Source organism: Botryllus schlosseri, chromosome 2 (genome assembly GCF_051294905.1).
Source record: "Botryllus schlosseri isolate E-star chromosome 2, Bs_hap1, whole genome shotgun sequence".
Classification (NCBI taxonomy): domain Eukaryota; kingdom Metazoa; phylum Chordata; class Ascidiacea; order Stolidobranchia; family Styelidae; genus Botryllus; species Botryllus schlosseri.
Window position 1 is genome coordinate 26,006,717 of NC_137237.1, and position 26,070 is coordinate 26,032,786.

General features: G+C 38.7%; 1 protein-coding gene across 8 annotated transcripts in view; it reads right to left on the bottom strand.

Annotated features, from left to right (window-relative positions):
- Positions 1–26,070, bottom strand: part of LOC145456990 (uncharacterized) — a 66,051-nt gene that overhangs the window by 29,937 nt on the left and 10,044 nt on the right. For 3 of the 8 annotated variants that reach the window (XM_080335157.1, XM_080335191.1, XM_080335145.1), the window contains exons 1-4: positions 13,796–14,026; positions 2,940–3,006; positions 1,690–1,799; positions 707–940 (exon numbers count right to left, since the gene is read on the bottom strand). In XM_080335157.1, the coding sequence (XP_080191283.1) occupies positions 707–940; positions 1,690–1,799; positions 2,940–3,006; positions 13,796–13,898 (514 nt within the window). In that variant the 5' untranslated portion in view covers positions 13,899–14,026. Of the gene's footprint in view, positions 1–706; positions 941–1,689; positions 1,800–2,939; positions 3,007–6,651; positions 6,812–11,244; positions 11,501–13,795; positions 14,027–26,070 lie in introns of those variants that run through there. The other 5 variants (XM_080335148.1, XM_080335186.1, XM_080335181.1 and 2 more) reach the window with 5 other exon arrangements.

Consider the following 26,070-nt stretch of genomic DNA (forward strand, 5'->3'; position numbering starts at 1 on the left):
CGTGGATGGCATGCCGTCATATCGCTTGTATGGGCAGTACGCCGTGTTTTACGTCTTCGATATCTTGTTATTCTATTACATGTTGGTATATTCTAATTGTAATTGAGGATATTTGATATCATCACTTTAAGTGTTTATATATATATGTGTATTGTCATTTCTAAGTCACATGTTATAGTGTGATTTAAACAAGAATAGCTAAATCACTCAATTTATATATTTAAAAGCTCACTGGTAATAATCTGAGGAATAATGGCAAATGCTGCTATTCGATTTATTTTTAGAACAGGCTCGCGGGCTACTCATCTGGTCCTCGCGGGCACCAGGTTGGTGACCCCTGCCTTAGTGTGTCTACCAATTCGATATGATTATCTAAGAAAACAATATTCCATATATGTTTCGTCCTATGTAACCTGGTACGGAATGTGCATATACTTGTTGTCCATATAGTTCATGTTATCAAGAAGATGCAGGGAGCAACATAATATCTATCAGCAGAATTGTGCGTTTTTCTTTTAAATAAATCACGGTAACTATATGGTGATTAGCTAATTTTGCGATCACAATTCTCAAATTACACCAAGGTTTACAATACCGATTAGGAACGCGAACTTTGCCAAGATATATATATAAATTGGAGTGTGCATGTGTTTACGTAACGATGTCTTTGTGTAGGTATGTATGCTGTGTAAAACATATTGCCTACCTCCATTTTCGTGTGGCGATGAACACGATTCTGAACCTATCGATTCTGGTGAAGATCCCGGATGCGGCCTCTTGTGCTTGTACTGTAAATATGACGGATCGGAAGGGGATGATATGTGTCGTTTGCCGTGGTAGCCATTCACATATTCTTCCATGAGATGAGAATGCTTCTGCTGAGGATATTGTGGGTACGATCCGTCGCTTGTGTAACCGTTCTGATTCGGAGATGTATCTGCTGAAAGCGGTCAGACCATTGCTGAAGCATTGGCAAATCCTAAATAGTTATCCCTTTACTCAATACGCATAGATATGCCGGGAGTAAAGGAGTCCGTATACGTATGAAACACTGAAGTATAGGTTTTGTACACTTGCATTACTTTCCCAGACAATATTGTTTTAGGCTATATCACTGCTCATCAATTTCAATTTTTAGTTTCAGTTTTTTAAATTTTATTGTTTTAATTTTATATTTGCATTCTAATTTCGTTTATTTCATTTTACATCAATTTTCATTAGTGGAATTGTCGTAATAAACGTCAGTCAGAAATACAGTCAGTTACGGATACGGAATATGGCATATTTTTACGATGCATTCGTAGTAATGGGGACATACATTCACAATGCACATGCACAATTACACATAGGCGTAGTCAGCCTCATTTTTTGACATCCGTTGTCATAATGAACAAGCCGTTAATTTGAATGGGGCAAATGAGCTTACGCTTTTCCATTTGACCTATTAGCATAGTTACCTGACCTTCACATATCATGAACATGAACACGCTACGGGAAACAGATTTCGTATACGCGTATACTCGTTACATCTTGAACCAAATTTGCGAATTGCTTTTGTCTGCCATTGCGTGTTTATCATCGGCGACCATAATATGTGTAATTGTTTCTGAAGCCATGTTGTTCAAGCAGTCAGTCATTGCGCAACTTTTGAGCGCCGTGTTACATGCGTAATAAATTTTGGGATCATACCTGGCCTATTGCTATTTAACGCAAAATTGTCTTCCTGTTGACCTCCGTGAAGTTGATGCAACACGTCTGATCCGTTATGCGGCGGCGGGTTCTCCAACGCAATTGGGCTGCTGCATATCAACATGACCAGAGATTCAGATTAAAACAGCGAGGTGATATGCCATATTCCAAAACGGCACCAATTCATAAAAGTAAAGCAAAATTATAAATTATACGTAATATATACTAAATAATTAGAATGCAGTATAGCAAAATTCAACGCAGAAGGACTCGGTTTTACATGATAAATATTCTCCAGGTAAATATGGAAAATATACGATGCTACGCACAATGCTACTTATTTTAAGTAGAATTTAAGTTGACAGACAGACAGACAGATTCTTTATTCGTACGATGGTTGTTCACACAAATATGTAAAAAAGACAAACACAGCGATATGACCACATCAAGATGTGTAGTCTTCAAGTCAGCTGTAGTCAAGGCGAAAGAATATCTGTCGTCGTACGAGAACTATGGTCTCGTTGCGCATAGGCAGTACTCACGGTAGTGGTAATAAATAAACCCAATTATAGGCCGATCAATGACCTCGATGAGTTGAAAATAATGGCTTCAACCCACAAAGGTATATTAACAGTATCCACCGGAGAACAGTCTGTTTGGCAAGGCATGGATTTTGTATCGGTATTCTTTCGTAAGTTGCTCGGCCGTAATTACTTTGATATATTGGGTTAACTATGGTACACGTATTCTATCTGGTGCACGAACGGAAAATATCCTGTGAGATTTTTGGTATATGGGAGGCACATCCCTATAGGTAGCGTTTAAGAGACCATAGCGGTAGCGATCGGAGGAACGTAAGTCGATATGCGGCGTCGAAAGAATTGAAAATTATCATTGACTAATCTGTAATAGTTCGACATTTAGAGAGCCTCATGAAACAGTTCAAATATCCACGGGATCGTCAGTTCTAATAATATATGCCATATCAGAAGAAAAAATGTTAATTTTTCTGGTACAATTAAGAACATTTTACACATTTTTCAACGAAGCGTATGATCGCATCTAACTAGCATAATATATAACTCAATCATAGTGGACTAAACAGAAACCCGTAATCTGTAATCACTAGGCTATCGGATTGAATATGAAGTAATATTATCACATGAACGAGTCGGTCAATTTACTTGCTTCATATATTATTATTGGCTACACATAAGTACATATACGGAGAAACCGGAGAATCTTCTTACATTTCGTCATTCCCATTTTGCAAAAATTCCTCGAAAGTCAGCTCCAATTGGTCAATGTTGTCTCCATCTGCAATGAAGTTATATTGGCTATGGATGAATGGTGGACAATTTGCATTGGAGCCATAGCATAGTGGTTTACTACCATTCCTCTCACTGATAATCATCTCAGGCCTCAAGTTTGATGGAAACCGCACGAGGGTAACATAAGTTGTTGATAGTAATATTCATCGAAATGTGGGATCGGGGAAACATGTTTACTAATAATAGTCTCGTCGTCGGAAGTTTCATTATATACATCGTGATTATTCAGTAACATCCATGATGAGCGTATGAAACACATATGCTGGAAAAATTCATGCATGAAAGACCAAAACTCCTTTAACAGCATTGAATTCATGGTAAGTTATTTACTCGTGGAACTTGCCGTGCAGGGGCAGAAGATGTTTCTCTGCGATACCGCTACTAATGGAATTAACCACATCGAAAACGAACACGGAATTCAGCCAAAACGAACAAGTATGGATGACGTAATCATTTCTCAGGGTGGAGAGAAGTACGGAATGCTTGCCGCAGTCGATCATTCAAAGACATGAATATTGACTTCAACATTTGATTCCGAGTCGGGAGTAATTCCATATTTCTCGTACGCCAGGTTCGAGTCAAGGCAACTCATTAATCCAGAGTATATCAAATATGAAGTTAACTCTAATATATTGGGGATGAACAAAGACAGAGAATTAGACTATTTTCTTTATATAGCACCTCACACTTACTATAAATCCAAAGGATATTTCGGCATAAAATTGTAGCCGACTATAGATACGGCTGCCTTCAGAACTCTAACCTATCGTGTGTTATATATGTGGTATAGCCAATTATAACATGTATTGTGGACATTACTCCTAAATCATGTTACTACAGTCCTAAGTTAGTTTATGATAACACTAAAATCGACATGAGAATGCCTGCCGGACTGTAATATATACGAGAGACACACGAGTAACCAATCACCAAAATTTGCAATCACATAGATTCATAGAACATCCTCGACTAGTGTGGTGTATATGTGTAGATTGTAGATTGTTGGAACACTTCTGCATTCAGCAAGTATTGTTGTGCAACGCCAGTTGTGATTGTTGGCTGCTTTAGATTGTTACAAATGGCGTTACAAACGTCACATTGTCATTGTTTTTAATGTCTCAGAATCAGGTATAGTATTGGCCTAGAAATAAGCGCGCGGTGATTTTCGAAATATCACAGATACTGAAATCTAGAAATTTGAAATTGCGCAACCTCGATAAACAGAGGTATATTATGAAAACCTATGTCACACATCTTGCATGGCCCGGCATATTTAAACTTGCAAAGTTTGCATTTCACCAAGTCATTAGTATGTCCGGATATGTAGCCCTTGAAGACAATCAGTTAAGTACTCAATATCGCAATGAAATCACAGTTACATCGCCACCTTGATAAAGACAACCCAGCTACCTAAATGTTTTCAATATTTGGCGAAGATAATAATTACTGATGAACGAGAGCGGCGAGTTATTGGTTATGTTTGCGTTGTCTCATTAAATATATATTGACCAAGATAATTCATGTCAAAGTTAGTTCATCTACTTTATATCATTCATCCAATTGTCGCATGGATTCCCCTTTCATACAAAGAGTTGTTTTTGTTTGAGTGCAAATTATTCATTTGCGACCATTGGCCAGGTTTGTCATTGGCGTCGCAAAGGTACTCCGAACTATGCTAGTTGAAATGAATATTAAACTATCAATTGCGTTTGCAGGAATTTTGTTTAATTGCAAAAAAAATCCATTCGAGAAGCATGAGTCAGACACCCATGATAGGTGTGCCTACATAAAAATGATTCATACCTATTCTAATATAGGGAAGTGTTACTATACGGTATTTCAAATGGCGAATGTGTGCTTTCACCAAACACACTTTAAATGTTGACCGTTCCCTCATCATGGAACTGTCATTAGCATGCAACGACATATGACAGAGCAAACTTGATTATAAAGACGACTGATGTCTAATTATAGGAAGAGTGGAAATGATCTCAATTCTAATCACTACCACTATATACGCGACATGTAGCAATACAACGCTGAAGGGTGCTGGCATGTCGTTTAAACGCTAGAGTTTCGACGTGAACATGAACCTCAACATCATGATTGCGGGTTTCATTCTTTGCCAATGCGGGTGTCTAAAAGTGTATATAAGGCGCATTGTAATATAGTTACCGGTCTTGTTAGCACAGCTCACTAACAGAATTTCGTGTAAAGAATGAAGATGAATAAGACTATCTCATAACGTAGGCATAAAGATTCATTCAATGGATTTGAGATCGCCATCTTCGGGCTCACGACACATGGAATATAGATACGGTGTGAACTGCTGCAAAGTTATGATTCGGGCGAACACCAACTTGTATCAAAGGTCTTCTGTGAACAAGAACCTATGACGTCACGTAACGTTAAATAACTCCAGCACCTGATTTCTGCAAGGCATTATTGTATACAAAACGTGACAGGAATAGTTTTCTAATCGCAAGAGCATCATGTTTGATTGACTATGACGAAGTCACAATTACTTGATCAAAATCCAGCGGGCGACGCTTCAGTTTGTACATCCATATACGACATACGTAGATGTGGAGGTTTTCGAACCTACCCATCTGTATAGCGATTGTAAGTATTTTTAGATTGATAGACGTTGCATTCCTTACCCCGCTTGTCCGAAGTAATGAGTATTGGGATGGATGTAGGTGTGCGGACTATTTTAACCATCTAGTTTGATATCAATACACATGTTTATTTAAAAGTGCATTTTGCCGTCATGCCTACGTCTCCATGCAATATCTCCGAAGTAATAACATAGCCCCTAATCTGTGTACGATTGATGTCTCTGTAAGATATGATTGAAACGAAATATTATACAACCTTATCCAAACCTATTAGTAATGTTTTAATAGATCCAGAGTTAATTTTGGGCATACACTGTGTTGCATTGCTTCGAACTCAGAAACTTAGTGGCGTCGATACTGTTCAGGAGACAAATAGGCCTACAAATCCCATTCACGTCGACATGCCCGATTTGGTAGATTTACTCGTTTACTGTATTATACAGATACACCCAAAACACACATACAGATACACACACGAACATTATGCAACTTATACATAGTACATAGTCCCCTGGCCTATAGCTTCGCTCTATGAACCGAAAACGTCACTACACATCGCTACATTTGTAGTATTCGCAGGTATGATGACGTGGGATGATCGTGTTCAATTTCAAACTATGCGCCATCTAATCGTGCACTGTCATTGACTGAGTTCAGCCTGTCATAACCGAGCCTAAAGTAATAATTATACAAACATCAGACGCGTGTATGTTAGTAATCAAGTGATTGGATTTTACTGTATTTACCTCTGATCTAGTAGGCAGCGAAATTACCAACGATCACTACGGTGAATTTGGCTTCACAGTAATTTACTTATCACAAAATAACGACTAAAAGAAGACTTGTATGTCCAGTATATAGAAGAACAAGCTAATAGAAATCAAACAAAATATCTCGGTATCACAGACTACAACTCATTCAGAACAGCAACCCTGTATAATCCATCCAGAAGTGATCAGAAGCTCTCAACGTCTCGAAACCTCTCTCCGGCTTCATTGTGAATTGTGACTTACCGGAGTTAAAATAATGTTCAACGTTGATATTGTCGGAGGGCTGGCTACGAGGAACCGCAACGCTGTTGCGATCTAATTCCATTTTATCGTCCACAAAATCGAATTGTCGCGGTGCAGCAAGCTAATACTCGCAATAGGTAAAATTGCACTGCAGCAAACGAAAATGCATGATGTATATTGTTACAAAAACAATATCTTATAATAGGTACACCCATTTTGGGTTAGTTCTTGCATCTCTCCACTAGTTACTGTGATACGATCATACACTGGCTAGGAACGTGCTCGTTTAAAGATTAGGGAACATCATATTTGGTCAGATATAGGAATATACATATTTTTTTCTGGTATACTTTACCTCAAAATTGGCATAGAAAATAAGCCGACTAAAACTATTGATTTGAAAGTGAACGTAAAATAAGGCTACGAAGACGTTTGCGTTATCAATTTAAGCGTCTATCTGCTCAACAACGATACTGACACAACTTCTTTGTCATTTCTGACCAAATTCCCTGGCCACCTTTACTATACTATCTGACTCATACAGTGGCCAGAAGCCACGAACTATAGAATGGTAATTAATTTTCAATTGAGTCCATACCCTAATATTTGAAGATTCCGGATGAAAGTTAATAATTGAAGTCACTGAATTGATTCGAAATTTACAACTTAGGATACAATGTTTTTGAAGAAGTCAATCCCTATTTTGGATTCCGTAAACCTTTGGCCTAGCGGCGATAAAACTATAAAAACCGTCAGGGATATTTGTCAAATATAAAGCCTATCAACAAACCCGATAGTCGCAAACACTCAATGTTACAATAGTTTGCTACCATAAACTTCTGGTCATAATTCTGCTAACCTGTCAGTATAATCACCTCATAACCTGATGAAAATTGTGCAGTGCAGCCAATATTCGCTTGTTCAAACCCTGCCTCGGAATGCAGGTGCAAATTGTTTAAAGTTGGCGTGTTCTCTTCATCAAGTGCGGCGTATCACGCAAGGCGAACGCATAAGCACATCATAAAATTTGTTTACCTTACACCAATTATTGATAACGCACTATCAGGCAAAGCATTTAACGTAATTACTTGTGACAAGACAAACCTTCGTAATAGAACTTTAACCTCTGTACTTCATAATCTATGACGGAGTAATGCAAAATGAGCATGGCAATGGAATTAAGGTGACCTCTAGGCATAAAAGCTAGATGTACTTGATACTTGATAGTTGACAAGGCTGTAAATGAATAATCGCAACAAATGATGAGATTTTTTGCAGGAAATACTCTCGCTAAATATCCCTTCAAGACAGCAAACGCCGAGCATGTCCAATGTTCATAGGCTACATTATAACCACCAGACTACGGCGTTGTGGTTTTGCTCTCTCGAATTAGAGAAGGCAAAATTGGACCAACAAGTAGTTGTCCCCAGTAGCGAAAACGCCAATGTGGTACCGTTATATGCAGTTTACATGGAAAATATGCTAGTTACACAAATATAATAATGGTACAGCTATGTCACTTCCCTCCCAATAGGTCGTCGGACTTAAGAGAAAGTCGACTTGCGATTTAATGATAATAAACCAAATTCCGACGTCCTCGTCTTCAGTTAAATTTCTTGTATTCCCCACAGCGTATACGCTGGGCTAACGCCAGATTACTACGACTACATCAAAGGGAGCATAGAAATTGCCAACTTATGCCGTCGTTAGCGCCAGTCTTTCATCGGTTCTCGTATTCAACCGGTCAATCATCGTATTTAGTCAATTCCATTGTTCGCGAATAAAGGTGTTGCGACTTGCTAAAACCCTTATAAGCAATGTTTTATCAACTATATGCTATCTATATGGTTGATATTAAAGTATTCAAGTTAAAAGCAAGGGCTCGAAGTAACATTTTGGAATCAGTTGACTGGTCCAGCCCTCAGGCAATTTGAAGGATTGAATCCGGCCCGCGACACAGTTTGAGTTTGACACCCCTGGTCTAGGCTGTATATAGTCTTTAGTGAAATCGTAGGACTGCCGTAGAACGGTTATATCATCTCATTATATTACATATCACACTAATATGGACATAGCGATACTATGTTTCGAATGCTTCAGTTGCGTGTAAATGAAAACCATGATAGAAATATGTTTACTTGTTTAGTGTCGACCAAATTGTGAATGAAACGTAGCTGGGCCGTTGTGAAATATATGCTGGAATAATCGAGGATTTTTACAATTTCGCGTTGAAGTTCATCCGAATCGCTTTTGTCCTAATACAAATATATGTAACGTATGTGATCTACACTTGTAGTTCTAAACCTTTTTGACCTCACGGATTGGTAAAACCTCACAATAAACGTTGCAGACCGGTGAAAATTAACCTACAATTTTAGAACGAAAAATGTATCCAACTCAAGTGCAGTGTTGGTAACTTCATTTAGTGCTGCTTTTGGATATTAGATATTTATTCGTGATCCTTTTAATGTTTTTGCAAGGCAAAGCTCGCCAAGACCTGTTAAAAACCACACATCTGATTGTGATCGCTTGGCATCCTTCGAAAGGAATACATCTATACTGTTTGCTATAGACTCTATTGCACTGCCAACGTGTCGCTTTAAATTGTACTGTCGAATATTAACAAAGTTTGTTTGAAGGTTCCGACAGCTTTCACATATAACTTGTCCGAAACGAGTTCTAGACTGCTTTCAAACAAATACTCGCGATATTGTGACGTACGCCCACAATTAAACTATTAACATTCTACTATACGACACCATGCAGAAAATATACGTTCCAAACTTCTGAATAAATTTGATGTTTCATTTCTCTAATGGATGGACAAGCATCCAATGTTTTGCATATTGGATTTGAGATATAAAATTCTAAAATATTTGGCGGACCGGCCCGAAACTTGCCACAGACCGACACCAGTCTGCGGACCAGCGGTTCAGAGCCCCCGATCCACACTATCACATGGTAAGAGCATTGTAGCGGAATTTCCTATATATGTGTTGGAAGTTTATCTAGGCTCCTCCTCGTCATGTATCTTACAAAAAGCCTAGAAGTGAGTCGAGATACAAGTCGGCAGATATGGAATAAAAATGTAGGTTATCGGCTTGGTGTGAATGACAATCAGTGTAGTCGACAAACACCATGAATACAACAAACAACCCCCCCCCAGAACATTGTGCCGTTTCAATCCTCCATGCGTAAGAACGCATTTTACAGAAGACATTATTGTGATTCGAATGCACAATCGTTGCCTACTCCTACCCGATAAAAGTAGAGCCGTGATCGAAAGCATTTGCGGTCTTGTTGTATTACAAATAAATCTACGGCCCACAATATAAGGGAAATATGAGCTTCAGTATCACAGATTTCCAAGAGCTTTAAAGAGTTACTATATTGCATTATGAAGCGTAGTATGAATATTAAAAAATCGCAAATTTTCAGAAGTGGGAAGGTCTATTTATTTGGGAGGTCGTCAAACGTCGGCGTGCGAATTATTGGTCACAATTCACATATTTGCATTTCCCCACATGCTTTAGTACACAAACCGTTACGTGGAGATAAACTTCATAGGAATTTTGATACGATGAACTGGTCACACAGCACAATAGTCGCATTCCAGCAAATCACTTCACTCGCTTAATAATGTTGCAGGTAAAATAGTCCGTATCGACATTCTGATCATGATATTTTCTTGGAATATTTCATATCTCAAATAACCTACATAATATGGAGGAAAGTAGGGCAATTTAACCATATAAACGTTTGATATACTATATTGTTCTCCGTGTCTCGACCATAAAAGTTATCCGTTCATTTCTCCCCATTAATATATGATATGAGAATCCTTCTTCCCCGAGTATATGAGACGAATACGATAACGTCATAAATTTTATTTGTACATGTCAGCTATGAGAACTCTCAAGGTAAAGTTTCTTCATGCGATCGGCAATTGTACATTGCAGCATATATACATACCTCTTTATTAGCGTGACGATTAACGGTAATCCTAAGTGTGGCGAGATAGTGTCGAGGTATAATCTACGCCTACAATACCAATGGGTTGTGGGTGCGAGTCCTATCGGGGTCAACTCCAGAGTTCCTGCCTAAATGATGGAAGTTTATCAAGGCCGCTCCTCGCCACGCCACCTAAGCGGTGTCTTACAAAAAGCCTAGAATTGTCGGCGGATAGACAATCGAAAATAAAGAATATCGGCCTAATGTAAATGACCATACAGTAGTCATCGAACACCATGAATACCACAAACAACAATAGTAATTCCAAGGATAGCTGAGATTCGTCAATGATCGAAATTGCCGTTGCAGTCGATAAAACGAGGTTGACAAAAACAAGAGACCCGTCATGCTGGTATTCTACAGGGAGGAGGATTTCTCTTCGTCTAGCACTCTAGCTAGACCATTTCGGAGTAATTTGTCCGCTAAAGATGTGATTTATTTTGCAAGAAGACGGAAAGACCATAAATTGTAATTCATATTAATAGCCTGTCATCAAACAACGTGACAGGTTTAAACAGATCAAGTACATGAAGCAAGCATTCAGTGTTATTAGGCTACCCAGTTGAATTCATCCAAACTCACCTCCCTCAGATTTTACCGAGTCAAAATTTGTCATCTCCTGATCAAAATTTCTTCCGCTGACAATTTCCATTGCGCATCACCACAAGAGGGAGCAAATGGCTAATCACGACGATGAATTATACAATACACATGCAATAGAAGATATTTTTCAATCCTTTCTAATGTTACAATTCTGCAATAAATTGATATCACGCATGTTACACATATCTGGCGTTCGAGGCATCGAAGGTTTATCTGGGCCATCCTTTTATTTATCGCTGTTCTTACAGCGTCTTTACGACAAAATCCCGGAGAAGACTTGATGAAGGAAGAATGCAATGTAGCCTAACTAAAGGAAATCGGTGCCTCATTTTCAGATATTTCCACATTCAAAATTCCTTCGCAAATGGATTCTGGCATGATAAAAATTCGATGTGATGTCATGTGCTAACCAGTAAATAATATTTCGAGTCACTTGCTCTGTAATTTTTAATTTCGTGAATGTTAGTGCAAAGCAACTGAAATTTAGGTTGTTCATGACCGGTACAGATCAGACAGAATTTGCAGCACCCCAGTGCTTTCTTGAAGGGAGGTAGACGAAAGCGGTTTTTTGTGTTTTCGAGGTTTCTGACCCCACACATAGAAAACTTGGCGACTGGTGAAGATGGCTTGACAACGTCCTAGTAATTGAGATCTGTATTTGGGATGAGCTGCGGACAGCAAATAAAAAAGCATTCATGCGGTAAAGTATGTCCTGAGATCTGTCCAAGAACTCTAGCTAACGTTAAATCGCTGTTAGAGTGCAAGTGAGCTCATATATAATGAACACCGTGACATCTTCACCGTCTAACTTACACTGCCTACATGAACCGACATCGTATACTAACTGATATAGTATAAATTGTACAATTTCCTTCGTCACTTCGCAAAACATCCTTTCGTTTGATATTCGCTTTCCCGTACGAACCCTGAGTGCGAACGTGTCTAATTACCCCGGGCTAGTTCGGAATTGCCATTTTCGTTAGGCGACTGATCTTATCTCTTGAGCAGTGACAAATTATTATTGAAAAGACTCAAGCTTGACTGCGATACACGTATATGCATTGATCATACTCCCCATACTCGGTAATTATTTTAATTCTTATTGATCAATTTAGTTGGTACAACGCGTTTTGCCGAGCGGCGTCAAAGACCAACCTTTATATTTCCACAAGTCACTAACAGTGAATAAATCGTTTTGCTATTCCTCTATCAGTTTTGGGCATCATTCCTCATGTATACAATTTCATATCTCCGTTCACAGTTTTCAACATAAAGCAGTTACGAACATTGCCCGAGGATATGAACATCGTTGTTAGACAGAAACAAACTACCTTATCACAAACGCAGATTTACATATATATAGTTTACTTCCGCAAAATTATGATGAGTTTACAGATCCACATTACTGACCTTCTAGTTATTAACCGCTCGCACTTGGATTTCAAGTTTATGGGATTAGTTTTTTTTACGAAAATGGTGATGATGGGAATATACCATTGGTCAACCGAAACTGAAATTTTCAACATATTCACACCGTACTAGCATTTACGCGTCTGTAGAGAATAATTTACGATTTGGATGTGATTGGCGAATGGATGTATCCTTCGGCATAACTTCAATTCACTCGGTCGCTGAAGCACGCGTTACAAAAATTACGCGGGGTGTTAAGTAAACATATTACGGTTAGCCTATAAACTTTCTCAGTAATAGATTGTATGAAGGTGACCCGACAATATTAAACGATTGACGACAATTTTATACGAGTATATAGGATCACTTACCAACGCCTTGCCCTAGGGTCATGATGAGGATTTCACATAACGAAACTTGCAAACAACTTAAATTCCTCGACATTTTATAATTTACCAAAATTCATACCATTCGAAGTTGGATGTTCGCAAACCAAGATTTCGTCAACAATTGTATTGTCAAATTTTATTTATGTAATAAAAAAACTATATAAACATATAACTATATTTTCTACGATATAGGTGATGCATGGACGGGCGACGAGATTCCTCAGCAAGGAAAGACGCACAGCATTGAAGTTAGCAAATTCGTTATTGGGTTATAGTTTTCTCTAGGACGAATTGGATGTCCAGATCAGTGATAGCCAATGCCACACAGAAAATTCCCCAGATACATCATTTATTGATATTTAAATCAAAGACAGTCTCTACAAAGTAATGGTTCAGTGAAGAGATCCGCATTTACTATATTGCTGCTGACCAGGATTAACGCAATTCACATTCCCGTATAGCCAAACAACCGCACACATATGTCCGCCTAAAATCATATATGAATAATACTGCTGCAATGCACTGCACCAACCTCATTCCTCGCCACTGGTTGCATTCAATGGCTTTGAATTGGGTAACAGCTGGTCTCCAATCAGCCTGTCACATTGCGTTCCGGATTTCGATTCCGAATAAGGACAATGACTAGAGTTTATATAGCGTATGGGATACTACGAATCTGCGATTCGAGATTTCAAAGTATGGATTGAAAGAAACAATAGAAGAAAACTCACTATTTTCAAAAAAAGTTTCGGCATCTTCCTTCAAGAATTTCTCCAAGTTTGCTCCATGAAGAGAGCCAAATATATTGACTTCTTCCTTTGAGAATCTGGCCATTTTCTCGTTTAGTCGGGCTCCAAATTATCGCAAGTTTATGAAATGTTCCTTGACGGCATACACTTCGATAGTATATCTTACGCTATATAATGTAACATAGGTATAGCCTTGAAAAATATAGAAATCCGACAGTATCAGTTGGCTAATCCGCCAGGGTTGTAAAATTATAATATATCACATGGTACACGTACCAAATGACCAAATAAGTGCATTTGAAAAAATCAAAACCGTCGTTTAAAGAAATAAGGTTTGCTTCTATCAGGAGCAAATCGTTGATGTATCATAAAAATGAGGAATTCTAGCGATGTAATTCTTGACCATCCTTACACGGACCGTAAAGTTACCCGACTAACGCAGTATTGTGGGCCATCGGTGTTTAAACAGCATTTGAATGTTTCATGAAATTTACTTTTACATTAGTTTCATACTTCTACGTGGTATTTCCCTGCAACTCTCTGCCTGATATTCCAGAATTCATAATTTTTTTTATATATTATACAGATCAGCATATCATTTCATTGGAATCGGAATTTATTATTCCGGAAATGCCTGCGAATAGGATCATGTCAAAACATTTGTAGATATTTACTGTGCCTTTACTGCATTCAATAAGGAAATATCACTACAAGATCTTATATATATAATACTTTACCCGAATACGCTGCAATAGAAGTTTCCCCTATGTTCAATCGCTCACTCTACACAGCATATACTCCATGATCTAGGTCAGGCACCGGGACCGCGCAATCTTGAGTAAGCCTAGGCCGTATGTTACACGCAGCATTAAAATTTGTTTTGACAACATGGTACGCCTGACTATGTCGTCTGCAATACAACCACTTATCTTCGACCTGTGGCATATAGGTGAATTGAGACGATAAATAGCAGAGTTTGACTTTTGAACATAATCTGGGACTGGCTGCATAATGTCAAAAAATAGCTCAATGCGACAATGTTAACCTGTAACTGCTGAATATACCATAGTAAGTAGATTAGATGCTGAAAATATACGTACCGCAGGCTACTAAGTACGAATATTAGTTGGCTACTGTTTTATATTGCAAGCGGATACATTCTTCTGATAAGTGCAAGAACATAGAACGCAATATTCAGTTGTGACGTTCCATGAATTGGAAATAAACAAAGTAAAAGTTACATTTCTACTCATTGGGATTTCAGTTGCTACACCAATATTCCTGGAAGACAAGCGAAAAAGAAATGATTTGCCCTTTGTTGCGATATCGAGCTCGGTTTAGGAAGCCTAATGATGAAATCATGTCAAGAGAGGAAGACACCAAAGTGCGTAGAAATTCATTGGAGTCAAGTACTTCCGGAATTCCCTCAGAGAAAAGTTTGGACGTTGTACATTTGGAATAGTTCTGTTTGTTTAACTTGATGCCGCACCCGCGAGCATGGCAAAATCTTCAAGAAGGCGTGATGTCGTCTAGGAGGTGACACTACGCGAATGCTTGTTGTTGTTAAAGTCGTATTGTAATTCTTATGAATATCATGCCATTCTTATTATTGCAATGTTTTAGTGCGATCGTCGTATAATCCGGTCGCCTCTGGAGCGAAGCCGGCATCGCCGAGTCCAGCTGTACAGAATACACGCAGACGTATCCTAAAACTGTTCAAAATCGTTCTCTACACCATATATTTCAATATGTTCCTCATATAAAGAAGACACGAGATGGTCAAGATGCACACTAGCAGACTAGCTACCAATGAATCAATATTTGTTGCGATCCAGTATGAGGATGGGAAACAAAAACGGGAAACAAAAACGGCAACCAATACAATTGACCAGGAAAGCTACCAATAGGGAGTTTGATGTTCGATCAAGCCGGGTAAAAAGTTTTTCCATTATTGTAGCGTAGGCTTTTTTTACTGCAATCAGATTTATAGTATCTGCATTGCATGTCGGGGATCACTCGGAGTCGCTAATTAACCGACAATACACTTGCGCCGTAACTTATTTCTCACTGTATCCGTAACCCAAGGACCTATTGAAAACGGTATTTTCAATGATTGTTAAGTCCGATGCCATGCCCAAGCAACCAGCTGAAAGATGATAGGTCAACCTTGAATAAAGCTCGGCGAGTGAAGTCTATTTCAATACGACTCTAAACTATATTGGCGTTAAGGTTGGAACACTAATTATGGTGATTGTGACGACCCACGTACCCACAATCCATTGGTGTGATTGCGTTACCAGCGATGATGCGACACTCGATATTTCAGAGTTGCGTTTGTGACTGTTTTTTTTTGTAAATAATCAGAATCTTTGAAGTATTCTTGATGTATTCCATAAATTGCAACAACTAATCTCTCGATGCGGCAACAAGGGCAGAACGCGAAATCAAAATTAAGACAAATCTAGTATTGTCAAAATTGTTACTGATTCCCCCGAATGCTGATTGAAAAAAACACTGTTCATGTTGTATATAATATTATGGCTCGCCTCCGTCACCGCTAGGTGGTTTAATCAGAGACAGCCCTTACGATCGACATTATTAGCTTATATTACCGAACAGAGGCAGAGTTAGTCATTCTTGAAGAAATCACAAAATATATTTGTGGCAAAATAGTGTAGTGGTACGTTCCACAGTTGCAACCACAATGGTCTACCTACAAGTTCGTGTCCGACCGAGGTCGACTTCCTACCCATGTGCCGGAGGTTCATCCGGGCACGTCCTCGTCATGTCATCCGCGTAAGCGATGTATTATAAAAGCATAGAAATGTGCCTTGCTGCAAGTGGGTTAATACGGAATCACAACGATGAATATCGTCCTGGTGTAAAATGACCAATATATAGTCGAAACACCATGAATATCAAAAAGAACTATAGCAACAATAAGAGATACTTGGGTCCTAGGGTGCGAAATTGCTCCTGAACTTGGAAGATGTTATGAGCTTATCGGCAATGCAGATACTGGGTGGGAATAACTGGTCTTTGTGAGATAAAACCTAGCTCACTATCTGATAGGTCTTAATTAGCAAGTTGTGACAGGATCACGATAGGGCATTTAAACCTATAGTGACATTGTCAGCGAGAAACTGTAGATAACAGCAAAGGGAAGACCTTCGGACATAAATTCGATATACACACACTATGCTGAGCCCTCGTCGCCATAACCAAGGTCCAACCGCGTTTCATCAGAAATGGGTCTTTGGCTCTTGCGCTGCCGGTTATATTTATATTTCCGACATAGGTCAAGTCCGGTATGGCTCATGATGCCCCATGGAGTGGCCTATCGATTCATTGATGAAGTGAAAGTCTTGCCTTGGTATCACCGTGTATTGCAGCACTGCAGGACTTCAAAAGATTCCGTAGCATCGATAATTTACGCTATTGTTGAATAAACAGTCGTTTATGCTATATTATTCACCATAGAAAGTGAGTAACGTGACTGAATATTAGCGACAGCAGTCCTAAAAAGGTGATTGATTTCAGACTGATCGACCAAATCAGACTGAAGATAACAATGCTTGCAAACCATTTGCAGATCTTGTTAGACCGCAGTCACGGTATCTTTTCCACCTATTTAAATTTGTTGGAGAGTGGCTGAAGGATCCAGTATTAGATTGGCCAAAATCAGCTATACATATAAAAGAATGACCTCATATGTAAGTCCTGTGAATATAGTTGTTGTGGTGCCAGAGAAGATTCGAAACTGAGCGAGGAAGTTCCACGCGTCATGTTCATTCGATCAAACTGAAATTCGAGAGACCGAGACAGTGCTGAGCTATATACAAGCGAAAATTGATCTCCACAGAACTTAACACTATAGACAAAAGTGCAATAGCTTGATTGTAGACGCCGTATTTCCTTGATAACGAGACTTAATGGGGTGATCAGACGCCAGTAAGGTGATCGCAGAGCTACGGCAAAATATCGAGTCAGATCACTTTCTAACTTGACATGATATGATAAATACGCCGTAACTCCCATTTTACTGCATCGGTTAATATCTTATGGCATGAAGTGTTTCCGAACAACTTCCCTAGTCTGGTGAATATTCGTTTGTCAACATGTGACATGATGTTATTTGTGGAGTCGAAATTTATATACCCCAAAGATTCATTCATCTCATCTGTCTGACCTACGCTATCAGTTGCGTACAGTCAAATGCCTCGATCCTCACACAACAATACATGATTTGCCTTCAGATATTGCCTTCGAAACTTAACCATGAAAAATAAAAATCACGTGATGTCAAACACCAGCACTATGGCGTCCAATAACATACCGATAACATTGGTGGCAGTGCCGGTTGCATTACACGTCGTGATAATTTTTGTTCGTGCTTTGCGGGATAAGGAATGTAACATAACCAGTATTCATCATGAACGCTTCGACATTGTTTACGATTGTGAGATCGCCACCGTTATGGAGGATAAGACTGTGTCACAGCGGGCAAAAGGTTAACTACGACTCAATCTACCACTAGCAAGGACGTAAAAATCTACGAAATAACTCTTCAGAAATATTGTAATTTCAGCGTCAAAATAATTAGCATAGCAGCGTTTCAATATTCGTTGCTTCATGTTGGCAGCCGTGAAGTGTAAAGAAGGTAGATTGTGTTCCGAAATTGCCACAAATTGCTGTTGGATCAGTCAATCTCTTTCCGTAAACAACAATACCGCATAACGAGAATCCCGTATATATCGACGCTTGCGGAATCCAAGAAAAGATGGGACTTTTATTGACGTAAACATGTGTTTTCTTATGGCCTGTTTGATTCCAAAGACCGCATCTGTACGAGTTGCCGACAGTTAAGTGAGGCGAAGTGCCGCACGAACAATTTCATCAATGCTCGTATCTACTAAGCCAGTGGTTCTCAACCGTGGGTCCGCGAAGCATTTTCAGGGGACCGCGAAGCCTCGAAATAGCTGGAAACGTAATTTGTATTTTTTAATTCAGAAAATCACGAGGCAGTTTCGCTTCATTACTAGTAAAACTCCAGAGCTCACATCAACAGAATGGCCTTCTGAGATGAAGTATCCTGCTGTGAAGACTCATTTGAATTGCTAAATTGTCAGTAGCCTACTGATACAAACACGTTTTCGGTTTAGAGGTGTTTTGTTTGAGATTGTGGAGAAAAAAGTTGGATGAGTAAGGCCAATCACGATGACTCCGAAATGTTTACAAAATTCCATTTTGTTCTGTCATATATATAAACATTTTATCCATAATAACTTCAAGATAAGCTGCTAGATCGAATTGACCAGGCAACAAATATTTTTAAGGAACATATAATGTTATATGTTCCTTAAAAATATTTGTTTGTCAATGTTGGTGTCATATTTATTGCGATCATACCCAAATGTGTCGTCGGAAGCGTTACGCGATATTATTACATTCGACACCACCTTTAGGCTATGTGTGGAAATGGATTTTCGGCACTCGTTGATATATAACCGAAAAAGTGGATTTTCAAGACACGACCACGTAATACAAGAAATGCAGTTGCAGAATTCGCTTTGAAATAATAGAAGTCAACCTAATTTCTACATGAACACTATGATCTTATTTTCAAGAAAAGTAATTTTGTTGCTGTTTATCACTAATCCTTCAGTTATCATTTGCACGAGACAGATGACGATTGCACGATAATTGAGCTAAATTTGAACTAAAACTTCGTGGGGTCCGCGGGGGTCCGCATCGGTCCGAAAGGGGTCCGCGAAGACAAAAAGGCTGAGAACCACTGTGCCAAGTAAACGGATGATTTGAATCAACGGATGTTCACGTGAATTGCGAGGGTCTCAAGGCGAGGGAAGATACGTTAATGTTTGGTGATGAGATATTCTATTAGGACATACGAAGCATTATTTGTCCATAACTGCCAAATCTGCAGGTCTCACATAAATCGAATGACCGTTGAACATGATATATCTAAATTTTCATAGCACCACTTGATGCTTATAACTCTTCGCCATGGGCGACAGGCTGCTGGAGAGAGGGGGGGGGGCAAATGTGAGGTAATGATCTTTTTTATTACTTTTAGTCGACACAACAAGATTTCCAGTAAATAAAATTGAAAAGATTGCAATTATTTCAAAGTTGTGGGCGGCATTTTAAACGAAAGGCATGAACGGCAGCATATGCTCCTACTCCACTGCATGGAAGTCTTTAATCTATGGGCAGCCCTCAATTGCCGCAACACAACTTGTCGTCAAACCAGCCAGCAGAGAATTCGTTTATCATTTGTAAACCGCTCATTAACTGATAACATTCTTGTGTGTGTAGTCTGTTTTAAATAATTCATTCTGACATTGTCGGGGGGTCAGCGCGGTCGGCTGGTAAATCTACCGCTACCGACGCTACAGACCCCGGTTCGATATTCGTCACTGGACCTTTTCGAAACGTGGGAATTGTATCAAAGCTCCTCATACGCTACGTCGCCGTTCCTAAGGCGTCTTTAGAAATAAGCCAAGAAAAATATCCAGTGAAGGACGAAGGAAAAGCGTATCGACCCATATGCACCAGAGCAAAAAGATTCGTTGGAGTCAGTCTTTTAAAATTATCCAATTGGACGGGAGTTCAAATTCTACAATATGTGTTACAGTAAAAGTTTTAGTGAGTGGGTCTGATAGTGCAATGTTAACGCCATGATTCCTGGCGGAATAAATTATATATGGTCTATTATTGGAGTATCTCTGGGGCATTTTAGGAGGAAATCTTCCACAGATTCACATCCACGCCTTAGGGTGCATTTACATGAATCCGCATATAGATACCGGATACCATTGTCCTTTAACCCGCTATTAGAAGTCCCCACACGTATCAATCATCGATACACTGCCATAAATTGTCCAATAGGGACGTATTGAATAAGAATGCTCGATACAAAAGGTATGCGTAGCCGGGAAGCATCTCGTACCGCTATTGGAGCACTGGAGTGACAATGACAAATTTTCAATTGGGAAGATAGGAAATTTGAATATAGTTTGGTTTTAGACAGTTGTTGTCAATTTGTTTAGCCACGCACCTCCTTAATGATAGTGGAAAATTCCCCCCCTCTTATCCCCATCATAAAATGCAACCAGGATGCTGGCTATCCCAACGGATAGTTTGATGGCATGGGAGGTTATGACTGTTGATGAGAGAATTCTGAAACAAGATATTTGGACTAAGCACACGGCAAAAACTATGAATTGGAGGTAAATCGCACGGAACGTGAAAAAGTTCTCAGTTGGCCGCAGCTTCACGCCCCATTCAGACGCTTTCACGCCCCCAAGGGGGGCGGGCCCCCAGTTTGAGAACCACTGTTTCAGGAAGTTTTAATGAATACCTCCGATTCCTGAACTGTCGACTCAGGGCGCGGTAGACTATGAATTTCGTTCTTATGAGACATGCTTTTTGCACGACGATGAAGTGCTAAACAAATCCTCAAAAATTCGGCTTCTAGTCCAGAGTCGATTGCTGTGGAAATCAAGGTCACTGTATGACATGGGGAGTCCCTAACATATTTAATCCATCTTCATGCGATGCATGAATAGTTGAATACCTATTTGCCTACAATGCTACGTGGAAAAGACCACACAGATTGGTCGATACCTATGCTAAACGTATCAACATTAAACCTACATCGCTCTTACGAGGGATCCCCGAAATATTTGAAAAACCAGTATAAGACGAAACATAATGTCGCAGTGATTCAGTGATCTTCATACATGCATGATACGTAAATGTTATGAAGTTTAGTTGGATGATCTTCCGAATGTAATACCGAGAACTTCCGACTTATGGCATCAATATTGTTAAAAAGAAGTTCGTAAGACTTGTAGCATTAATCGCACTATGCTGTCCCAGATCGAGAATATGAATGAATTACTTAAATCATGCTACAGATCAGTGGTGCTCCACCTTATTTTTCGTCGCGGACCCCTTTTGGAGCATCACGGACCACCGTGGACCCCATCAAGATTTAGTTCAAATTCAGTTCAATTATCGTGCAACGATATCTATCTTGGGCAAATAGTAACGGTAAGCTTGTTATAAACGGCAACATAATGACCCTTTTTGTAATAATATCATACTACATGTAGAAACTAGGCAGACTATCATTATTTTGAAACGAATTATGTTGCTGCATTTCTGAAATATGTGGTTAGTGCCGTGAAAATCCATTCGATACAATATGAACGAGGGCCTAATATCCATTTCCACAAAGATAGGCGGAGACGAATGTAATAATAACGCGTAACGCTTCCGACGACATCTTTGAGTATGATCGCAACACATATGGCACAAAAATGGAGAAACAGATTTGTTAATGAATACATCACGTCAAGCCTAGTCATTTCTATCCAGTAGCTCATTTTGAAGTTATTCTGGACAGAGTAGGTAAAACAACTTCAGAAATTTGTATTTCAAACGACTGTTCATTAATTTGCTGAGACTGACAAATTCAAATCCACAATGCTTTGCAAACATTTCGAAACCACCCTGATTGACCATACTATACTCCAACATTTTATCATACCAAAACACCTTTAATCAGAAAGATGTTCGTATCAGTGAGCTATTCGCAATTTGGAAATTAAAATGAGTTGGCACAGTACGATATTGCTTCTCAGACAGCCATTCTCTTGAGGCGTGTCCTGAATTTTCAGCAGTTATGCAGCGAAACTGCTTCGTGATTTTCTTGATTTAGAAATTTACAGATTAGGTCATCATTCATTAAGCAGATATACATGTTTCGCAGGCCCTCTGAAAATGCTTCGTGAACCCCCGGTTGAGAACCACTGCTATAGGCCATGAGAATGCAGATTCTGTATGCGCCGACTAAACAAATGCAAGATCAATTAGTGACATTATCTAACGACTCAGGTGATTTTAAATAATGACACAGGGAAAATCTGCGGCTATACCTTGATATTTGACATACAAGATTTGCAAATAAAAGTTCAGCTAATCAAAGAATACTTTGGGCTGTAGTTTAAAATAAATCTTAAATAAATCCCTGACTTCCGAAATAAATACATAGTACGCTATTCTACCAAGTTTCAATCACGTTCCGAGATAGTGATTTTAAACTTGTCAATCTGCTGTTTTAACTATTATAATGATCAGTACAGGAAGGTAGGTTACTAGCTAAACCAACACAATTTTTAAAACAATAGCAAGAATATTCCGCCAAACTAATCTTGTCTAATCTTTACCAACGTTCGATAGACCACACGATCAGTGCACTAGACTCTAGACTGCTAATAGCTAAATTCTGAACTTCTAAATAATATATTCCACCCAACTAACCTTGTGAGGATTGTCACTGAGTTATTTCGAAATTTAATCTAGGAAAGAGCTATTTTCATTTGAAGAAAAAATCACTATCGGTGCGCGGCGTGTTTGCCACAAACTTATATTATCCGTGTTATCTCAATGTCTAGTACCTAGCACCGCCAATGTAGCACTTCTATTTATTCATGCTCAATGGCGTCATCACCTATCAAACCTCTAGGCGCAGGATGTCTCACTCGAGATAATAATACAACTGAAATCCAGTCCAGCATACTTAGCATAAATTCGCTTACTACCACACGAGTTTGATTTATTCCGGAACATCATATTTCTCTTACTACAAATTTCCACGGTACAGAATATTTCGACACTGATTGCGATAATTCTCAACTCAGTAATTTAAAAACGCAGTAGCATCGAAGTAATAGGTGAGATGATCAGCGATCATCGACAATTCAGATAAACGATACTTTTTGATAAAAAATGTTGTTTTCGCATCTGATCAAATAATAATGGATGAAAACGACAGTAATACATAAATTGATAAAGAGATATCCATGTGCAACTAGAGTGGATTCTGTTATACCAAGACGCAAAAAGGTGTTACACACTTAAACAGAACCGGATGCCTGACTTCATTTATGTCCATATCAATTGTTGTATTTGACTTTTTTTCAAGCATTGGAATTTGGGTTGCGTTTAAAACTAATGGTTGTTTAAAACACTTCGTTTGAAAAATGTATTAAAACAGTGTTTTTAACAAATGCCTTTTGCAAAACAACAAATTTTTTTTAAGTTGTCTTTTCGTCTAAATACTTTCCAAAAACAAGTTGTATGAGCCTACTGACGATTACCACCCGATATAGTGGACGTATACGATATGGGATGGTTGGAGCCCGCGAAATAATTGGTTCAACAGCTATAGTACGTAGATATAGATCATTTGTAAGGAATAAATGTTCCGATAATGATGACCGCCTGCCATAAAAATGTTGCATGACGATGCAGTCCCGGTTAAAGATATTTTTGGGCCGTATACGACCGGGATTGGAGGCACATTTCGTCAAAGGATATATATTTACCCAATATTTTAATTTGTCAATTTAATCCACTATGATATAACAATTGAATATTCGTGACGTCATTGTTTGAAAAAAAAACACGTTTTAAACAAGGGCCTTGTTTCAAACATTTTTGTTTTAAACTAATTTTTGGTTTGGATGCAACCGTAATTGGAATGGATGTGAAATCACAATTTGGTACTAGAAAGTGCCGGCGGCGTGATTTACACCACCTACGCTATCGTGGAAATCTGATAAATACATCAATTTCCCCCCACATGTTTGCAGTGCATTTCATAGTGATGCGAATGTCGTATTCCAAACAGGAATAATGTGAAAGATTATTCCTTGTATATGTGGACTTTGTGAATAAGTTTACGAAGATTAGGTAATAGCAGAGGTGGTCAGTAACGAAGTACTTCTACTTTTTCGAAGTACTCAAGTAGTTTTCCTCTACTTCTGGTACTTACTCAAGTAGATCTGAGTTTCGCTACTTCTACTTCTACTTCATAATTTTTGTGATCTACTTACTTACTTTTCGCTATTTTCAGTTTGTCAAGTAGAAGTAGTTTAATCCTCCAATCAGGAAGATAGCCTGAGGAATTTAGGAGCTGTTTTCAAGGATTACCAACATTTAATTTTCATAAAAGTTGAGTAAAGCTCGGAATTTTCGTCGCGCTCCGCGCTCAGTGGATACCGAGTAACCAGCATGATTTCACGAAAGTTTCGGTGAATATAATTTAGGTAGCGGGTTGGCGTGGTTCCGTTCTCACCGCATTGTCGCCCTTTGCCCATATGAAACATTTCATCATGGCTCATCATAACGTTTCAAACTGATGTTTAGCAATCTAGCATTTCCCTATCATATCGTAATCTAGCAGTCCATGACGTATCCTAATCTGGAAAAGTGGAATCTGACTTTTGTTAGTTTTACAGCTGTTTTAGCATACCACCTTTGACACTTTCTGGACTAAAGACATAACTATGAAATAAATTTTCCGCATTTATAATTAGTATTTATATTTCACTTTCAATTCCCAGTATCATATATATTTGAGTTATATTTATAATTTATATCAGTAGTATAAAAGTAAGTGTAGTAGGCTAATACCTTTTATTTCCGGAAATAAAGCTACACAATATGGCATTTTTACAGTCCACCATATTTTTCATTCACGTTTTATAATCGCGCAAAGTGTTTACTCCGTATCCTATACAACTTCTCCGTATTGCTCTTTGACTAAACTACGAGCCTAACATGGGGGGTGCGCCATACCATGATATTTTCCAAAACTTGCTGTTCGATTAAACATAGGATTAGTATCGCATTTCCATATCAATATCAGTCATCATTTTCATCACATTATGCGGACGAATGCTTATTCTGTGGAAAATTGAATACCTCGGGATATGCATCAATATGAATTCAGCTCGACACCTTCTGGCATAGCTCAATTTGCACCTTTTGACAACCCATGCGAACGAATTACGATCGTTTTCACAACTACTTACTTACTTGAGTAGATTTAAAGTCGGTCAATTCTACTTCTACTTCAAGTAGTTTTAGGTTGCTTGTGGAAGAAGTACTTCTACTTGTACTTGAGTAGATTTTTTCGACACTACTTCTACTTCTACTTGAGTAGCTTTCTTGACTACTTTGACCACCTCTGGGTAATAGTAGGCCTATATATAGGGCCGATATAACATGAACTGGGGTTGGTATAGGTCCGGATTTGCGATCTGTATTTGTGTTGAAATCTGCTAACGAGATTTATACTGAAAAGTACTAGATTCTCACAATGTATAGGTTGAGACTCTTCCTATAATTTCAGAGCCCAGCCCGTAAAAACTGTGCGCCGTCTT